The sequence below is a fragment of the Agrilus planipennis genome, unplaced genomic scaffold (assembly GCF_000699045.2).
Source record: "Agrilus planipennis isolate EAB-ADULT unplaced genomic scaffold, Apla_2.0 scaffold5, whole genome shotgun sequence".
Taxonomy (NCBI): domain Eukaryota; kingdom Metazoa; phylum Arthropoda; class Insecta; order Coleoptera; family Buprestidae; genus Agrilus; species Agrilus planipennis.
The window spans coordinates 3610976-3629355 of record NW_020442468.1 but is presented as its reverse complement, the minus strand read 5'-3'; the positions used below and the strand labels follow the sequence as shown (position 1 = coordinate 3629355).

The following is an 18380-nucleotide window of genomic DNA, read 5'->3' as shown; positions in this document are numbered from 1 at the left end:
TGTAATGTAAAAAAATAATAATAATTTGGACTTTGGAATACCTAAATTGGTTCGTATATCTACCTAGATACATAAGTATATATATATTTTTTTGGTTTTGGAATTCGATAATTCATCAGATACTAATCAGTTTCTACACATTGTTTCACAATAATTCATGGAAAAATCGAGTGTCTCAATTTTTCAAAATGAATCGTTCGATTACATATTTAAAGCAGCGATCTATCGTCTCTATGAATTGTATTTTTGTTATCTCATTATTATTTTGTTTTGAATGGTTTTATTAACTTTCCATTGACGTGGTTCTCGTTATGAAGTTATTATCAGGGGCGTAGTTAGGATGCTAACATAAGCTAGTATTTCTTGAAACCGAGATGAAAAAACCGCATCGAAGTACCTGTTGTTCTCTCTAAACCGCTTTCATGTATACAGATGCAATTGTTAGTACAAAAGGCAATACGCAATCTTTGTCTTTCATAGTTCCCACCCTATAAAATTTTTATCGTCGACCTCAGTATGGACCTTATATAAGCGAATAATGTGGGCTCCTACGTACAGCAGGAACTCATACATACTCATCTTCCAAAAAAATATGAAACAGAGCTGGTAAAGTTGCAAAATTTTTTAAACATGCTCCTTATTGTATAAAACGTGTAAATTAATAATTGAATTGAATTTATCTTAACTGCCTGTTAACAAGTAATTAAAATTCAACAAAAATAGATATGTAATACCTACAAATAGTAAAGTAATTTTCGGATGTAAAAAAGCGTCGGGAAAAATAAAACGTCGTTATTATGAACTTCCATTGCAGGTTAAACAGAAGTCTGATATGATAAAATGTTACAACAAAATACTCGTTTTAATGCACACGTTAGATAAGATAACTGGATAGATGAGTGACACGTTTGTTAATGTAAATGTAAACAGTTCATCAAATAACAACTTTTTCCTTCCTTTTCTAAATAGAAATCAATGTTTTACGGCAAAATTTTCGTCAGTATGAAGACTGGTTGACATACACCTCGTCCTTATCCTGAACCAAAATATTTCTCAAAAACTACTAGAACATCCCGTAAACTTAAGTTTACATTGCTTATTAGCTTTCGGAAGGACATCGGTTAGATTCTGAATTCGCCAGCTCTAAATTTTCCTGTAGTTTCTATTGATCACTTAATGTTTAGGCAAATGTTTCACCAATTCCACGTTTCTTACCCTACGCGGCCGTATTCCAAACAATCCGCGGGCATAGAAGTGATTTGTTTTTATAAAAGCGATTTGACCCTGCTCTTTTCATTGTTTTATTTCTCTACCGCTTTTCTATCCTGAGCTATTTGCTTTCCAGAGATCGAAAGTCGGTTACTTTTAAGTTTTCATCTTCAATTTTTCTGCTTTCACTTTATTCGAAGTCAGGTTTATACTATTGCTTAAGTCAGGGTCCAGTCACGGCCAGATCAATATATTGTTGGTGAGAAATACCGGTCTAATTGACTGGACTGTGGACTGTGGCATGAGCGTTTCTTGTAGTATGAATACTGTCATATGAAATCCACCCTACAATGTTCTACTTGATTGTGACCGGACCGTGACTTAATTGTTAGCATGAATTGGGCTGAATTGACGAGGACGTGACTTGACCGTTCCTTTTAGTATGAATACTGCCACGTGAAATGCATGTTATAATATTCTACTCGACTGTGACCGGACCGTGACTTAATTGTTAGCATGAATTACGCTGAAATGACGAGGTCGTGACTTAATCGTTCCTTATAGTATGAATACTGCCACTCGACTGTGACCGGACCGTGACTTAATTGTTAGCATGGATAGGCTGAATTGACGAGGTCGTGACTTGACCGTTCTTTATAGTATGAATACGGCCATATGAAATGCCTGCTATAATATTACACTTGACCGTGACCGGACCGTGACTTAATTGTTAGCATGAATTAGGCTTAATTGACGAGGTCGTGACTTGACCGTTCCTTATAGTATGAATACTGCCATATGAAATGCATGCTACAATATTCTATTTGACTGTGACCGGACCGTGACTTAACTGTTAGCGTGAATTAGGCTGAATTGACGAGGACGTGACTTGACCGATCTTTATAGTACGAATACGGCCATATGAAATGCCTGCTATAATATTCTACTTTACTGTGATCGGACCGTGACTTAACTGTTAGCATGAATTAGGCTGAATTGACGAGGTCGTGACTTGACCGTCCCTTCCAGTATGAATACTGCCATATGAAATGCATGCTATAATATTCTACTTGACTGTGACCGAACCGTAACTTCACTGGTAGCATGAATTGGACGTGACGTGACTGTTCGCTGTAGAATAAACTGTAACTGAACCGTTATTTGATCGTAACATGATCTGTAATATGAATCGAGCTAAACACCGCGGTGGATTCAAAGGATCGTGATTTGATCGATAGTATGAATCAGGGTAAATGCTATGCCTTAACTTCTCCTTTCTGTACTCTAATTCACAAATGTATCATAGCTTAAGGTAGGAAAGAGTGGAGGTGCATATCAAATAAGTCTGATTGACAACCCTACGATGATGATAATGATCCAGTCCCTACGACAACTAGTGAAAGTTCAAAAATGATATTAAAATATGCAAATTTATTTGGCCTGTGCTGTACATCATACGTAATTCGTATAGCACATACATAACTCATAGTTAAGCAATGGAAATGTATAGATCAAAAGCAGTATAGGTCGAGGTCAAAGTTCGTTTCTAATCATTTGGATCTTTATTAAGGGTAATTGTCGTCTCATCTTCGATATGAGAACTTTGGAAATTGTAGTAATAAGGTACTGGTAGGAAGTTGTGTATCAACCGAAAGAATTATAAACGCAAATGTGATTTGTCCGTTGTCCTACTTAATAATAAATAAATAAATAATTGCAAACATCATTAAAAAAAATTGAATCAAACACCGATAACAAGTTTGTACTCGGTTAAAGTGTGTGTTTGATCGCTTCATTTCATATTATGTCGGCATACGTTTTACACATATGTGTATATGATAAAATAATTCTTCACATTAACGCTGATATGCCGATTTAATGGTTTCCGATAACGCGATTCGCGTAACAAAATATTTTTCCAATACATAGTACCTACAATCACATTATTATCACGTAAGCATGTTACTATTGACAGCGGCGACTGTTTTATTATACCTGTGTATGGTGCTCGTGGACTTAATTGTTTGATTGTTTTATCATTGTGCGTTTTTTTAAAAAACTGCATGAACCGTACATATTCTACTCATACAAAAGACTGCCGGATGATACGCGATTTCCAGATAATTCATTCAAAGATCTACGATTGTGTATATTTTGTATATAATAAACAACACAATTAAATAAGGTTTTGTTAAAGTTACATGCTAGGGAATCATAAAATATAAAATGTATTCACTTTCACAAGTAAAATCAAAAGAAAAACTCAATCCTTAATTTGTTTGGTTAGCAAATCTCTTGTGTCCGAGAATTATTCTAACTGTTTAATTTGTTGGATTTCATGAATTTTATTATTAATTGTATATACCTACAACCCGTTCGGAAATCATAATATTCGGGAAATCACTAAACATTGTTCGGTTCATGTGACTTTCCGTTGGTGACTACTTAGAAACCGTATTTTTGGGACGGGGAATTTTCAGGGGAAACACCTGAGTCTCGGGTGGCTTCTGATAAGACACTCGTGAGTAAATATTAAAAATATGCGGAGACTTCTAAGATAGATATGGTTGTTGGGGAAATCTAGGGAATAAAGAAAAATCATCTGGCAACCCTGGCGCATCATTTCACAGTTCAAAGCCTGGAGTTGTCTGTGTAGCAACGAGACTTTATGCATATTCGTATTGATTGTATTTAAATTAGTTTTTTAATGCTCCCAGCTGTTTGTAGCTTAATTGACATTAACGATAAGTTAACACGTTTTAAATTCAAAACTTCATTAAACGAAAAGTTTAAAAAAATTTGCTTCCTAAAGATATCTCGTCCGTTAAAAATATTGTGTACAATTTATTTTAAATTCACAAATGCGCCAGCTAACTGTTCCTCAAGGAATTCTCTAAAAACGACAAATCAGATACAGCCAACAATCCCTACAAGTAGTAAAGGACCATTGGTGGAGCTTTAGGTATTATTCTTTTCAGAAACTGTTTTTTGGATGACATACAGCAGCAGCCGATCGCAACCGCTTAATAAGAAAGACAGTAGCATGAAAAATTGCTTTGAGACTAGTTATAATTGTTGCTATCTCACTCAAGAGTCATCGGTCAGATTAAAAAGATCTATTTTGCCGAAAGAGATATCGAATCGGTAGTTTTTTGAGTGAAATAAAAAAAGCTATGTTCATTCCGATTCCTTTTTAACAATAGGCTTCGTAATTTAATCAAAACGGCTCCACAAAGTAACGCGACCCCTTGGTACATCATCGAATACAACAGGCAACTTAACACCCCGACGTGGTTAGATGATACAACGAACGAGACCCTAGAAGAAGCGAATAATAACGGGAAAGGGTCGAAATACAATCATCAGCAGAAGCCGACGGTGAAATTGAGAAGACAAAAGCTGCTGGAGCTTTCGTCAAGGATTTCGTCGAAACTCAAGATTAGTGCGCAGGGTGAGCAAGAGTCTTTGCTGCGCGTCGCACTGCGCAAGACCAGCGTTAAGGTTAATAACGTGACGGTGACTTTGAAACAGTGGTGGCGCGATGTGGGGGGGCTGTGTCCCAGGCCCCCTCGCGCCTCGATAGGCCGCGACTCGTATCGTCGTCACTGCAAAAGGCACCGACCCATGGGACATACCCTAAGTATGTGCAAGCTACAGCAGTGTCGACATAAAAAAGGTGAGTAACCCCCCCTCCCCCTCCTAACTCACGACCGAGGCACCTACTTACCTCAGATTAAATTGTTTTATCATTCTCTACACTTACTTATTTGTTTCTACATACTGCTCCACCTCTTAAAATCTTATTTAGGATTCCCCTTGTGGTCTCGGTTGACAATATTAACGAAATAGCTCGAATTCTATCCACTTTTTCTGACCCTCATCTTTAAGCCTCACGAGTAACATTAGGGCTTCCGTTCGCGCTTTTTGTGATTCGAACATTTTTTTTAGACTTAAGAGAAACCATTTGTATTAAAGGGCGATCAGATTACACACCTTTCATCCCTTAGCGCTTAACGCATTACGGGTATTGACGTTATTCTACCCTATCGGGTTTCCCCACACCATGCTTACATGACACCTAACAGAAGTACTACTTACGTATAAATATTAACGAAGAAGCTTGCCGTTTGCTGCCCGATAGGAGATCAATTGAATTGTAAAGTTCTATGCAAATACACTCGAGAGTTATGCAATTTGACAAATCTACTTTGTTATTTTATTTATGGTTTACGATAAACCGGATGTTAACAAACTCCAAATAGGGAGATCATCTCGTAACATATCGTTATCATTCTAACATAAATACTTATTCTAAAACTACTTTTTTTGCCGTGAAATACCTATTATTTATTATGTCCTTGATTATAAAAACGTTTTGGTTACTGTGATAGTGTCATCATCATCATATGGTCTTTAGTCCGAAATTTCTTTGAACGTGCATTTCAATTTCTTCTTCCATTTGTGCATTTTCTATTATTTTTCTTGTCGGAAGATCATCACTACCTGTTCACCATGAACTGCTATCTAAGATTAGAAAAAAAGCGAATACACGATCAAAGTCATAGTCATGAAAATAGTAGCAAGTCTGACCTTATAATAACGTGATTATGAAGGTGTCAACAAATTAGCCAGGAAAAAGATAAAGTCTGTACCTATCAGAGACGCACATGAATAATATTATTTCCGCATCAAGAAAAAAAAGGAAAAACGCGGTAATTTCATAGACATGCATGGAAAATTTTTGTAATTAAAACTCGTTAGTATAAATAAACAATTAATGGTGTTTTTGTAATGACTAGTTTTTAGACATTTCTGCAACAAGTAATTGATAAAGTGATTCATAAATAATTGCCTTCAATTTGAGGTATGGTGTACTTGGTGTGGTATACCTGTGGTCTTCGCAAATACCATTTCCGAATTTCTATAGATTAAGCAATACAATGCTATTTTTTTTTTATTAGGTAAAAGAATACTAATAATGAATAGACAGCCCCTGAATTATTACTAATAGGATACTGGATATTTATGAAGCGCTTCAATATCATTTTCCTTTTTCAATGAAAATTATTTTTCTGTGCCAGTTGAAATAAACAAAAAGAAAAATTTTGCTTTGAAGGTTAATTTTCAATGATGGTGGTTTGGGAACCTTGCAATTCATTGTGTCCTAAACAGAACCAAGATTAAGTATTCATCAAGGGCGAAATTGTCTTTGTGTCCTCCGGGAATGTCGGTTTAAGGAATATTTCTAAAATATACACGGTGTCACATAAACAAGATGTTTTAACATGTTCCTACTAGAACAGAAGTTTCAGTATTTAATAATTCCCTGCTCTCAATTTCATCTTGGAAATTCTGGAAGCAGGACTACCTTCAAAAGTGGCCACACTGAAACATTCACGTACATTGTGAACCATTTTCGAACATTTTGGCAGACGGTGTGGTATTTTTGAATATTCTTTTTGTGGTTAAAATTTTGGAAACAGTTGTTCAATTAGAACGAAAGTTTTGGTCACACAAACCCCAAACACCAATTCTAACTAAACTCGCACTTTGCTAATGGGAGACGCAGGTCTATCAAATGCAACATGTAATAATCATCCACAATGTGTTTTACTAGCCTAGGCGAAATGGAAAGTAGAAATTTATTCCAATTTGCTGCGACATAAATAATTAAAAATCCCTTTTTAACACACTTTAGATTTCTGTGCTGTCGTTTGTCTTCGTACCCAGAAACGAACTGATATACTGTACTTAAGAAGCCCTAATTTGGTAATTAATATGCGAAAAGGATTACCAGGGAAACTGTACGCCCCGATATTATTTATTTAATAGGGCAAAATTAACTTTAATACCTGCTTCGTGCCCTGACAAAAGGGAGGCTTTCGAAACTTCCTTTGAAAAGTTTAAAGCTTTAGCTTTTAAGGGATCATTTGAATGCTGGTCCTTAAGGACTCTTTAGCGAAAATACTAAAGTAATCTTCCAAACTTGTCGGTCCCACAGGATCATTTTTCTCTTAATATTTAATTACTTTGGATAAAAAGTAACATGTAGGCACTCGGTAGGTTTAAAACGAATTTAAAAAGAGAACAGTAAATAGATTATTATAACATATGGTAGGCGATGTATGGTTTCAACATTTTTAAAGGTTAAATGACTTCATCTTCCCTTTTATACGAGATTTGAAAACGAAATTCGTAGATATGTTTCCATCCTGTCTGACATAACGCATGCATTGTTAACTGGTTGTAAAGAAAACGTGTTCTCGCATGAAGACAAAGCCTTTTTTCGCTTCTGGTTTGCTTTATGTAAATTTATTGTAAATTTCATAATACGAGACACAAACTAACTGCCATGGACCTTAATGGGTGTCCAAATAGTTTACTCCAACATCACCGTCAGCAAAGAAACAGATTTTATTGAAATTGTTGTGATTGATTTTTCATTTATAGTGCAAGTATGCAACATGGACATACGAGATGTTGTGGGGCTGTGTATCATCAACTCAAATGATCTATTTTTTATCAAAACTGCGTGAAAACAATGCTTTCCCCATATGGTTCATGACTCCTAAGGATCCGCAGAAACCAAATTTTTCATCCAAACCGTTGAATCGTAAAATATGTGAACCAAACGAACTCCCAATGAGGGGTGGAAATTTAGAACATAATATGATGTACATATATGTATCTGTATTTGAGTTGAATTTTGTTCTTTATTTTCATGGCCTGTCCTGATAGTATGACACGTACCTACACACACGTGTGTAGTACGTACGTAGTAGGTTTCGATGTAGTAACGGGAATTTTTAGCGCATTCTGTGGGCGAAGTTGGGCGAGCATAAATTAATTTTACGGCGACGGGAAACGATTTTAACCAACGTCAACTGGGACTGGGATAGAACGATCGTCTGTGTCTACGTTTGCGTGTGTATGTATCTGTCTATCTCTGTGTGTATAATTACTTTGTACATGTAGTTGCGACAAAGAAGTCTAACTTGTGCGGCATATTAATATCTTGGTGTGTATGTGTGTACTTCCATAGAAATTCCAAGAAAAACTCATGCCCTTTGACTCAAATTTGATTGAACTTGTTCACTCCATTCGTTAGAGTTCTGCTAATGGTTATGGGTTTTTAAACATGTTAAGATCCAGAAGTCTTTTTAACCATTCCTGTATTTCTTCTATAGGGATATTGTTCACGTTGTGATGTCTGGGGTCATTTTTCCACTGATGTAGTTGTAGTAGTTTTATGTAGCAATTTCATTCGCAAAATCCTTATGGTTCTGATATTAGTCATTCCGAGATAGTTTGGAGTTACGCCAAAGAGTTAGAGCGGATAGTTCATGTTTGAGAATGTACAAATTTTGGCTCGACACAGTTACAGCTGAAACATGGAGATAGGATGGAAGCCAAAATAACAACGATTATGTCTGGGAACCTTGTCCTTTAGTCATGCGAGTGAATAAGTATCATTTGATAGGAGAAACTTGGGAAACTGCAATAACATAAAGCTGCGATTCATCATCTCGTTTTTGGTAAGTACGTGTGGTCACCATTAAGATTGCGATATACATATCAAATTTCTGGTTGCACTTTGATGGAGCAAACTTCCTGATTTTCTGGATCACCCAAGTTTACGGATAGATGTAGATACCCATTTGTTAATGTTGGTTGTTTTAAATCTTGTTATCATTACATCAATTTTGCGCTATTGCCCATTGTGAGCCAATTTTGGCATTCATATTGCACTGTCGCGTTTTGTAGAATACATACTTATAACCTATTTTCGAGGTACATATACATGCATAAGTGGCACTGCAACACAATATTTTATCAACTGAAAATTGGAGTTGAAACAAGGAAGCAAACTCAGTCTACTAATTTGAAAACATTGCAAGTTTATATCCGTTACGCTACCTTCCTTTCCAAATTTCTCTTCCGATGAATTCAGGAAACTTCATGATGAAATGAATCATTTTGTTTCATAAATGTCAAGCAGGATTTTAAAAAGTTTATGTCGAAACAGCTTCGTTTATTTTTATTCATCGTAAAATGGATTTACATCACACCACGCATCAATTAGACATTTGATAGCCCATTAAAGATTTGGGGCAAGTGTATTATGATGATTCCCGAGTAAGGAAGTGTATATTATGAAGGGCAAGAATAAGGTTAACATATCTCCTTTGCTGAATACGTAAATTGAACGTCAATGTCCCCCATAATCAACTTATTGTTTTTGGGGTAGTTTGCTCAAACAACAATGCTTGCAACACAACTTCCATAATTACCCTCCACAACCTACCACCACATTAACGGTTCAATTATAGCGAGTGGTTTGCGATAAAATAAAACCAGGAACTGATATGTAGGAGGAGAGGGATGGGTTTTTTTAGAAAACAAAGTTGTTTACGGAATGTTATTTATAGAAGCAAATGATACACAACCAGAGTTAGGCTTTCACGGCCAGCATTATCTGAATAAGGCATATTCGGGCATGATGACCAATATTTAAGATTATCTTTCTTTCGGTAATAACACCGATGGAAACGTTTCGTTAACTACTGTGGTACCTAGTAATTAGAGCGGATCTCATTATAACCATCGCCAAGGACTTTACGCCCTTACTACGTTCCTTGAGGAAGCCGACGGAACTTCGGATAAACGACTCTATTGATGTCCTCATCAAAGGGGAAACAATCCTACAACACGGCAATTAAGCTGGAATATGAAGCATTATTCGATTACATAAAGCCGAAATTAAATTGACGGGCTTAGTGCATTAAAATAATTAGAAAATGTTTTTGTTTCCTTTCAGTGTTCCACTACCAGGAGTTGTTTGACTACGGATCTAGAAAAATATTTACTAAGTTGACACTGAAGTGACTATTCTGAACGATGCTTAACAATTTCGAAAAAACTCCAATTTAGAGTAAACACATCTAATTTAATAAAATATTTAAAATACAATGTATATTTTACTAGACACTTAAGAAAGTTTTACTTTGGAGAGTTCAGGTTTTGGATTCTAAATAAAATTTTTACAACCTTCGAAGGTGTGGAAATGTCGTAGGTATTTCGGTTTTAAGACGCTGCTTCTCTTTTACGACAACTGCAATTTCCTGTGCTACACGTACGAATACCTACCGGACACAGCCCTTCCTCGGTTCTTATTTAAACAAGAAAATCTTGTTTGTTTTTATGACGTGTGCACTTTATTTCTTCTTATTTCGTTTCCAAGTGTACCTTTTGACCTACATTTACTTTGTTTTACTTATGACAGGTGAACTTGAGTAGGCGTTTGTTTTGGAATAACAACTTTCTGAAACGGTAATTCCCGAAATAAATAAAAATTACGCCGACATGAAATAAAGTTGTTTTTCAAATCTCCACGGGGCTATTGTCTATGTATAACTATACGTGATGGTACTTGACCTTTATAAAATTTAGCAGGAAGGAGCGCGCGTTATAAGAACCCTTTCCTGCAGTGGTAGCGGTGCGGTGGGCGACTTCAATTTGGTAATGTAATAAGTCGGCTTTACGATCCGTTTTATAATGGCGTTTTATTACCCTTTGTAGTACCTCTTTCTCTGCATAGACGGACTCTAAAATTTTAAAGTCTGTCGCCAACTGGTTTTATTGAATGTTCTACTGTAAATGGTAAATTTTTTTATTGAAGATGGCCGACTGTTTTTAAATGGCGGTAGATTGAGTTTAGAGTTAGACACTGCGGCGCGACTAATGTTATTTCCTGACATCGTAAAACCCCATTAGATTTTATTGACCGGAAGGAATACCAACAATAATAGTTTTAGCTTATTTCGTAAAGAGAACTTTGACGTAATTGTTGTACTTACGGAATTTTCTAACGTTTCAATCTATAAGTTACTTGGAAAATACCACAAATGGCGAGGTAAACGCCATCTGTAGTACGATGCTACATTTTAGGATTATGCATATACGAGCATATGCGAGCATACGTAATCCTAAAATGTAGCATCGTACTACAGATGGCGTTTACCGCGCCATTTGTGGTGTTTTCTAAAACGCGCTGTTAAGACAGCAGGTAAAAGTTGGTCTGTGTTCTGTCGGAGCTGCTTACGACGCGCTGATGAGATCCAAAAAGATCGAAATCGCGATCCGCGTCTGGCAGAGTTTCTACAGAATACAGACCAGTTCGAATTATTTTATTTTATAAGTTACCTACTTTAAAATTTCTACTTTTAAATGTTTGAATCAGTTAAGGGTTAAGTGATAGAAAGATGTTTGTCGCTTTAGAAAATAAAATGAGAAAATAAACGTCTGTTTAATAACTCAATAAAAGCATTCAAATGACAATAATGGTTCCCTTGAACTATTGTTTACCATTCGTAGGATACGTTGGCCTTTGTTGTTTCTTCCACAAACATTATTTTGAAAGGGTTTTTATTGCTATCAAACGGAAATCGTTAGAAACCGAAAGATTCATACAGATTGTCACCAATGCATTCAATTCTTAACATATCTTACTACTGTTTAACACTCTGCAATGTAACGATTACTTTTTTAATAAACAGAGTTGGTTTATGGGAAATGGTGTGATACCTTAAAATGATTCCGAGTTCTCAAATTCGTTACAAAAGCACCTATCCCTTGTGAAGTACTGTATACTTCCTTATGGTTCGTATTTCCCGAGAACATCAGTCTACATCTTTGCGGTTTAAGTTTTCCGAGCAAACAACTCCGGCCAAGTTCATTAGAATCGATTCTACGATAGTTTCGATAGTGGTTTTGAAACCCTCGGTCTGAATTGGCCTTGAAGGCTTCTCCGTCTTGGAAATTCAAGGATGCACTTGACCAAAGGGATTTTGGGAATTCAAACATATAGATGTACATCGTGAAATTTGATTAGTAAATTTTCATTCTAATATTTTGTGATAGAGTACAGTAGTTTGCATATTAAACAATTCCTATTGTATTTCTGTAATAATAAAGGATTCGGTCTGTTTAACTTGAGAATTTCTTACATTACTTTCAAGTGTGTGATTTAAAACAATTCCACAAAGCGTATTCATTTCCGGTGTCTCTGATTGTGAGTCGTATCAAGAAAGCTTTCGGCTTTCATTAAACTTGCTAAAACATTCCCATATTCCGAAGCTTTTCAGTCGTAATAATATAAATGGAAACAATTGTCATGCCGGAAAGACTGCATTACAAGCTTACATCATTGATGGAACAATATAAACAGCGAAACACAGAACAACAAGAGTATGCGTTTGAAACTTATTATTGAAATAGTAAATAGATGCGGAATTTAATCTTTTGAGAACATTTCCAATTATCAACTACACGTTTCCAATAAGTAGTAGTCGCAAACTTATACCTGCAGTGTCTTTTATAGCTTCCCTTAGTACATTCTACTGTAACGCTCGTTCACCTCAACCGTGATTGGCCAGATATCCGGTTTCCACGCCTCTGTGTTCCCCTACCACACTTTTCCGTGGTTTATAAGCTGGAAATTTGGACGTGGGAAGTTATAAAGGATTCCAGCGTCGTATTTGCAGGAGGTCACGCATAAATACATACAAACGTATACACGTTAGCTTATTATGTCTTATATTCAGAAACTTTAACGACTTAAAGTTTTTATTTTACTACCTTGCGATGTATTATTGTCTTGGTTCCATTAAGTTAGTTGAATGAGATATAGGTAAATGTCAGAATGAGCAGTAAACAAGTGATATATGTTATATTAATTTAATGTCTTATTGTTCGGCTTCGCAGCGTAAGTCACTTCTAGTAATTTTTTCTTATTGTTCTTTGTTCCAGGCTTGCACCTGCGTGGCATTGACGACTCCCGGATGCCGTGTGAAGGGGCGGGAGGGGAGTCAGGCCTGCATCGCCTACACAGATCAAACTACGATCCCGAATATGCGCGTATGGAAGCCTGGTTAGATGAACATCCCGATTTTGTGCAAGACTATTTTTTAAGGTTGGTCCTCCCAAAAACTCCCTTATTTTTTTTTGCACGCGTAATTAGATAACATACATTATAATCTAACGATAAGTATAAAATAAATACATTGTTTATAATTTACATAACGTTTAGAACAATTTATTGACGACAAAAGGAAGATTTAAATGTGTGCCACATGTTTGTGGTACAATATTTAACCAGTGTAGTACAAAATACGAACAAATATAACCTTTTTCAAAACATAAAACTACTACATGTCATGTTTCATCAACAAATTTTTTGTATCGAGATAAGTGTTAAGTAAATTTGTTATTTTGAGTATTTAGGCGTTGTAGTATATTTTATGGAATAAAATTAGAAGTTTCAACGTAGTTGTCTAATATTGAGGCGCAGTCTCAAACGTCAACAATTTATAATTAGTACATGTTTGTTTTCTTTTGTCTTTAATAGAATCATAAGGCGAATTAATGAAAAGTACCTACATCGTTTTCATTTTGTTTTTTTTAGGAAAGCAACGCGACATGTGGTGGATTCGTGGCTGGTATCGCACACGACCCCGACGTCATCGAGCGTCGAACTGGCGTCACCGACCCACAATAATCCATCGCGACAAAGTTCTGGAGCCACAACGCCTGTTCGTAAAATATCGGCGCACGAATTCGAACGGGGTGGGCTACTTAAACCCATGATTAGTACCATCGATGGTACCCCAACGTTTCTTACCGGATCCGCGGATGAACAATCGCAAATTGTCGGAGTGAGTCCGCAACCGGCGCGGAGACAAAGAAAGTCGAGAAACGAACTGAGACAACTTGATGAAAAGGAACTGATTTTTGAATTGGTAAGTCTTTTTTGGTTCAGTTTCAGTTCAACGGTGACCGCTTTTTCACTATGCCAGATAGAGTAGATGTGATTATTATTAGGAAGGGTGCTTATTAAAAAAAAAGGGTGGACATGTAGCTGACAAATAGTTTTACTAAAACCTACTCTAAAGTAGTGTAACAAACATTCCCGATAACGCATAAGTGATTTCTCATGTTGTTTTATCATGAAAAGCATTGAATGAAGTTACCCAACTTGTTTTCATTCTATCAATTTGACGAAAAACTGTTGGTGTTTTTTTTTTTATTTTCTAATAAGGATTTTCTTATCTAAAACAGATAGTCAACTCGAACTGTTAGGTTTAATATGTTATGAAATATGACTGAAATACAGTAACATACATAAAATTTTAACTGTTTTTGAACTTTGTTTAATTTAAATAGGACAATAAGTTCGACAGTATTCTCTTTCAAAAAAGAAAGAATTTTGGAAATGCATCCTTTGAAGTTGGTTATAAATTGTAGCATTTTTTTGTCTCCTTAAGTCATAAAGAAATCCTCATCTCGCGCCGAATTGTTTAGGTATTAAAAAAAAAAATGATTGCTAAGTGATGCATCTTATACTCACGTGTAAGTACATAACAAACAGCTATTATTCGACTACGTTTTCTACACCTGTTTTTACTGAAGTTAATGATTGTACAACTTGTAGTTGTATTATAGATACAGTTGTGTGATGCTATTCTCCTTATTTTTTTTTTAATTTTTATAGTTAATTAGTTATGTAGTTACACGCACGAATAGAGTCGTTTTTATGATTGAACAATTTACATAAAACCTTGAGTATTACGCGTTCGTTATACCTGTTGTATGTTTGTTTAGGTACCGTGGCGTCAAATGTTTAATTAATATTAATCTTAGCGATTCTAAATTGTTAAAAAATGAGAATGAGTGTCAAGGAGATGTACACGTTTCTGTTTTATTAAGGTTATATGGAATCGTTTTTAAAACAGACACAAAAACCAAAAAAAGTATCTGCATTTACTCATAAATAGTAAAAGAAAAAGTGTGTTATTGTAAATTAAAGCTAGATATAATAGTTATAAAATTTCAACAATTTTGTATAGGTGCCTCATCATCATAAGATATCTTTCTTGAGTTAATCTTCGCATTTCCCTAAAACTAGAACATCGCATATCCTTAAGGTCTACCTTTACTCCTCCTAACTCCCGTTTCTGCCTCTAATATGTCTCTGACTAGACCTTCATGCCTGAGAATGTGTCCTACCAACCTATCTCGCCTACTTTTTATTGACTTCCATGGAGTCTTCTGTTCTTTGTTTATATCGTCTGTATCTTTTAGAAAACATCCACACCTTAGTTTTCTTAAATTTATTAAGTTTTTATTAATTTTAAACACTCCAACCGCCACAACAATTTCTCAAAGAGTGAGGGACAAGTCTGCTAACATGCAGTGAAGCGATATTCGACAGTACAAGCGGGGAAATCCCCATAAGATTTTTAGTGTTTTTAGCTATTCAGTTCAACCGAATGTTAGATATAATCCATCCATCAATCGTCATCTCTAATTTATATCAAAGACAATCTCGCTTTATGTGATAACAATGACAATGATATTAATTAGAAAAATGATATCATATCCAATAGCACCCCACTCAACACTATAATTTGTCTGAATTTAACAATACGTATGTCATCTACAAAATTATAACTAAATGACAGGTATCTAATTTGAAATTTATTGATTTGTCTTACATCTAAAGATGATTGTGCAAATCAAAATGAATAAAACAGGAAATGTCATATTTTTTTCGATAATATTGATTTTTTGATGTATTTGTTTTGTATTTTTGTAATCACTTTTGTAATAGTCCTTGTCTCGAGATAAAAGCCATTTAACATTTTTATCTGATAAACAACGTTTAGGTGTTCATTATAAGTGCCATGTTATTGTGGCGTTTACATACATTCTAATACGTTATAAATAAAACAAAAATTGTAGTCTTTCTGATTTTCGGATATTTTTTAACGAATTTCAACAATTTCATTATTGTTATTCCATGCAATTGACTATAACAGTATACAAGTCGTTGACAACACGATTTTGTGAGGTCAAGGTCAGGACCATGACCTCCCTAGGTTTCATTACCCGTTAATACCGAATCAGTTAATGAAATTTTGTGTCACAACTTTCTACCAAACTGAGTTCCATTTACAAAACAAAATTTTCAACCACCTTTGAGAGTGTCTTTTTGTTGTCTACGTATTTTTTCGATTTTGTTTCAGGTTAAAGACATCTGCAACGAGTTAGAAGTGCGTTCACTTTGTCACAAAATCCTTCAGAACGTGTCAATGTTACTGAAGGCCGATCGAGGTTCCCTATTTCTAGTCCAGGGTACCAAAGGCGGCGGGTGTACCCCAATGCCCCCCGGCGAAGTACCGCGAGGTCGCTGTCTCGTTTCTAAACTGTTCGACGTCTGCTCTAAAAGTACTCTCAGTGAAATGGAAAAAAAAGACGAAATCTGCATACCATGGGGCACTGGGATCGTGGGGTACGTCGCTGAAAGTGGGGAAGCCGTGAATATACCAGATGCATATCAGGTAAGAACATATTTATATATATTTTTTAGGTTTTAGAAAACGAAAGGATGAAAAACAAGAATGATAAGATGGCTTTTAAATAAATAAAATTGTTTTTAACTTTTTTTTGCTTAATTAAACACACTAATTCCATGATTACTATATTTAATTATTCCACAGCGAATATTTCATTTTTATTTTTTTTATTAATTTGTTGAAAATATTTACGTGTACGAAAAATATTATTATGCAAAGGTATAAAAATAGTTTAGTTCGCATTGGGTTTTTACCACCAGGTAATTTACTCTTTCTTCTTTTATTAAGACAGCTGTTATTTTGAGTTTAAAAGAAAAAACTGGGCTAGCGATTAATTAAAGTAACAGCTAGCGATTAATTAAAATAACAAAGGCGAAATTTGGAAGTAAACATCGTTTGATGTAACACCTACTCTCGAAATATTCAAAGATCTAATTGATTTTCTACATGAATAGTTTCTTTGCAAAGAGAACATTTAGACATCCGAAAATCGAGATAGCATACACCGCATAGATTTTAAATGTTTAATTCGAATAGTTTAATGTTATAGAAATTTACATGGTTTATTAGATTTCTTGAGTTATATTTGGGCTCTTTGGAGTCTATCTAAATTCAAACTGATTTGTTTCATCGTAAACCTAAACAAGCTATTGTATGTAAGAAATACTTTAGTAGCAGTAAATACCCATTAGATGGCGATACACTGCCTATTATACGATATTTTATAATTATGTTCATAGTATATACAATTAATTGATTAACTAATTAATTAATAACTATCTATAAGTGTGCAATTTGTCTAAATTTGGACGGACTGTACTAGTTGCTACATATTTGCTTTTCTAATGTGAAAAGGTAAAATCCTCATTTACCTTATTACCAAAAATAATTTGTCTTGGAAGTGATAAAAGCGTTAGTATAATAAAATGAAATTGATAGATACCTTACGTGATTATTTTCTGATAATCCTGATATCTATAGATAGTACAAGTCTAATTTAGTTTTTATACATTGTGCAAATCTGTTTCTTGAAATTTGGTGGGCGAGAAATTCTCGAAATTGTAACGATTATTAAACTTCTTATTAAAAAATGTTGTTCGCGAGAACGTTTTTTGCTTACGCGTGGGTTTGGATCAGTTTCAATGTCAATAACGGAACGCCCGCACGCGTAGGAAGGATTTATAATAATGAAAATTAAAAGTACTGCCAGCGAAACACAAAGAAAAAACCAGGAAGATAAACATGAATGGCCTCAGCTCAAACATGGCTTCATTTTAAATCAATCTGGCAGCTATATCTGACGATGAGTCGGGAAGGCGATAAGAAACGATGCAATCAGTACAATATGAGATGAGTTTTGTTTTCGGCTCAAAATAGCATTTTTTATGTATCAAAGAATAGCTCAGGGTCGGGTAGCTTTGAAAAAAAGAGATTACATTAGCTTGGATTGGCTACCTTCGTTCTGGATTAAAAGAGAGCTTTTCAAGATGGCTGACGATGACAACTTTCTAATATTGCTGAAGATGAAAGCTTTACAAGATGGCTGATGATGACAGCTGTCAAAGATGGCTGACGGCCGCCACGTCAGAGTAGGCGTAGGTTAGGTACATACACTTTTAACAATTTTTTTAGAAGGCTTAGTAACTTCTTCAACTGCATATCGAAAAGTTTTTTAATTTTAAATCATTTTCGTTTGAACTACAGGTAAATTATATATCGTGGAAAGTAAATTAATTTCTCTTTATTAAACCAAACATT

At 35.1% G+C, this 18380-nt stretch overlaps 1 protein-coding gene across 4 annotated transcripts in view; it reads left to right on the top strand.

Annotated features, from left to right (window-relative positions):
• LOC108735878 (dual 3',5'-cyclic-AMP and -GMP phosphodiesterase 11) overlaps positions 1–18380 on the top strand; it is a 76374-nt gene that overhangs the window by 46392 nt on the left and 11602 nt on the right. For 3 of the 4 annotated variants that reach the window (XM_025981357.1, XM_025981355.1, XM_025981356.1), the window contains 3 exons: positions 13018–13180; positions 13673–14006; positions 16293–16607. In XM_025981357.1, coding sequence (XP_025837142.1) covers positions 13050–13180; positions 13673–14006; positions 16293–16607 — 780 coding nt within the window. In that variant the 5' untranslated portion in view covers positions 13018–13049. Of the gene's footprint in view, positions 1–4187; positions 4886–13017; positions 13181–13672; positions 14007–16292; positions 16608–18380 lie in introns of all 4 variants that reach the window. The other variant, XM_025981354.1, reaches the window with a different exon arrangement.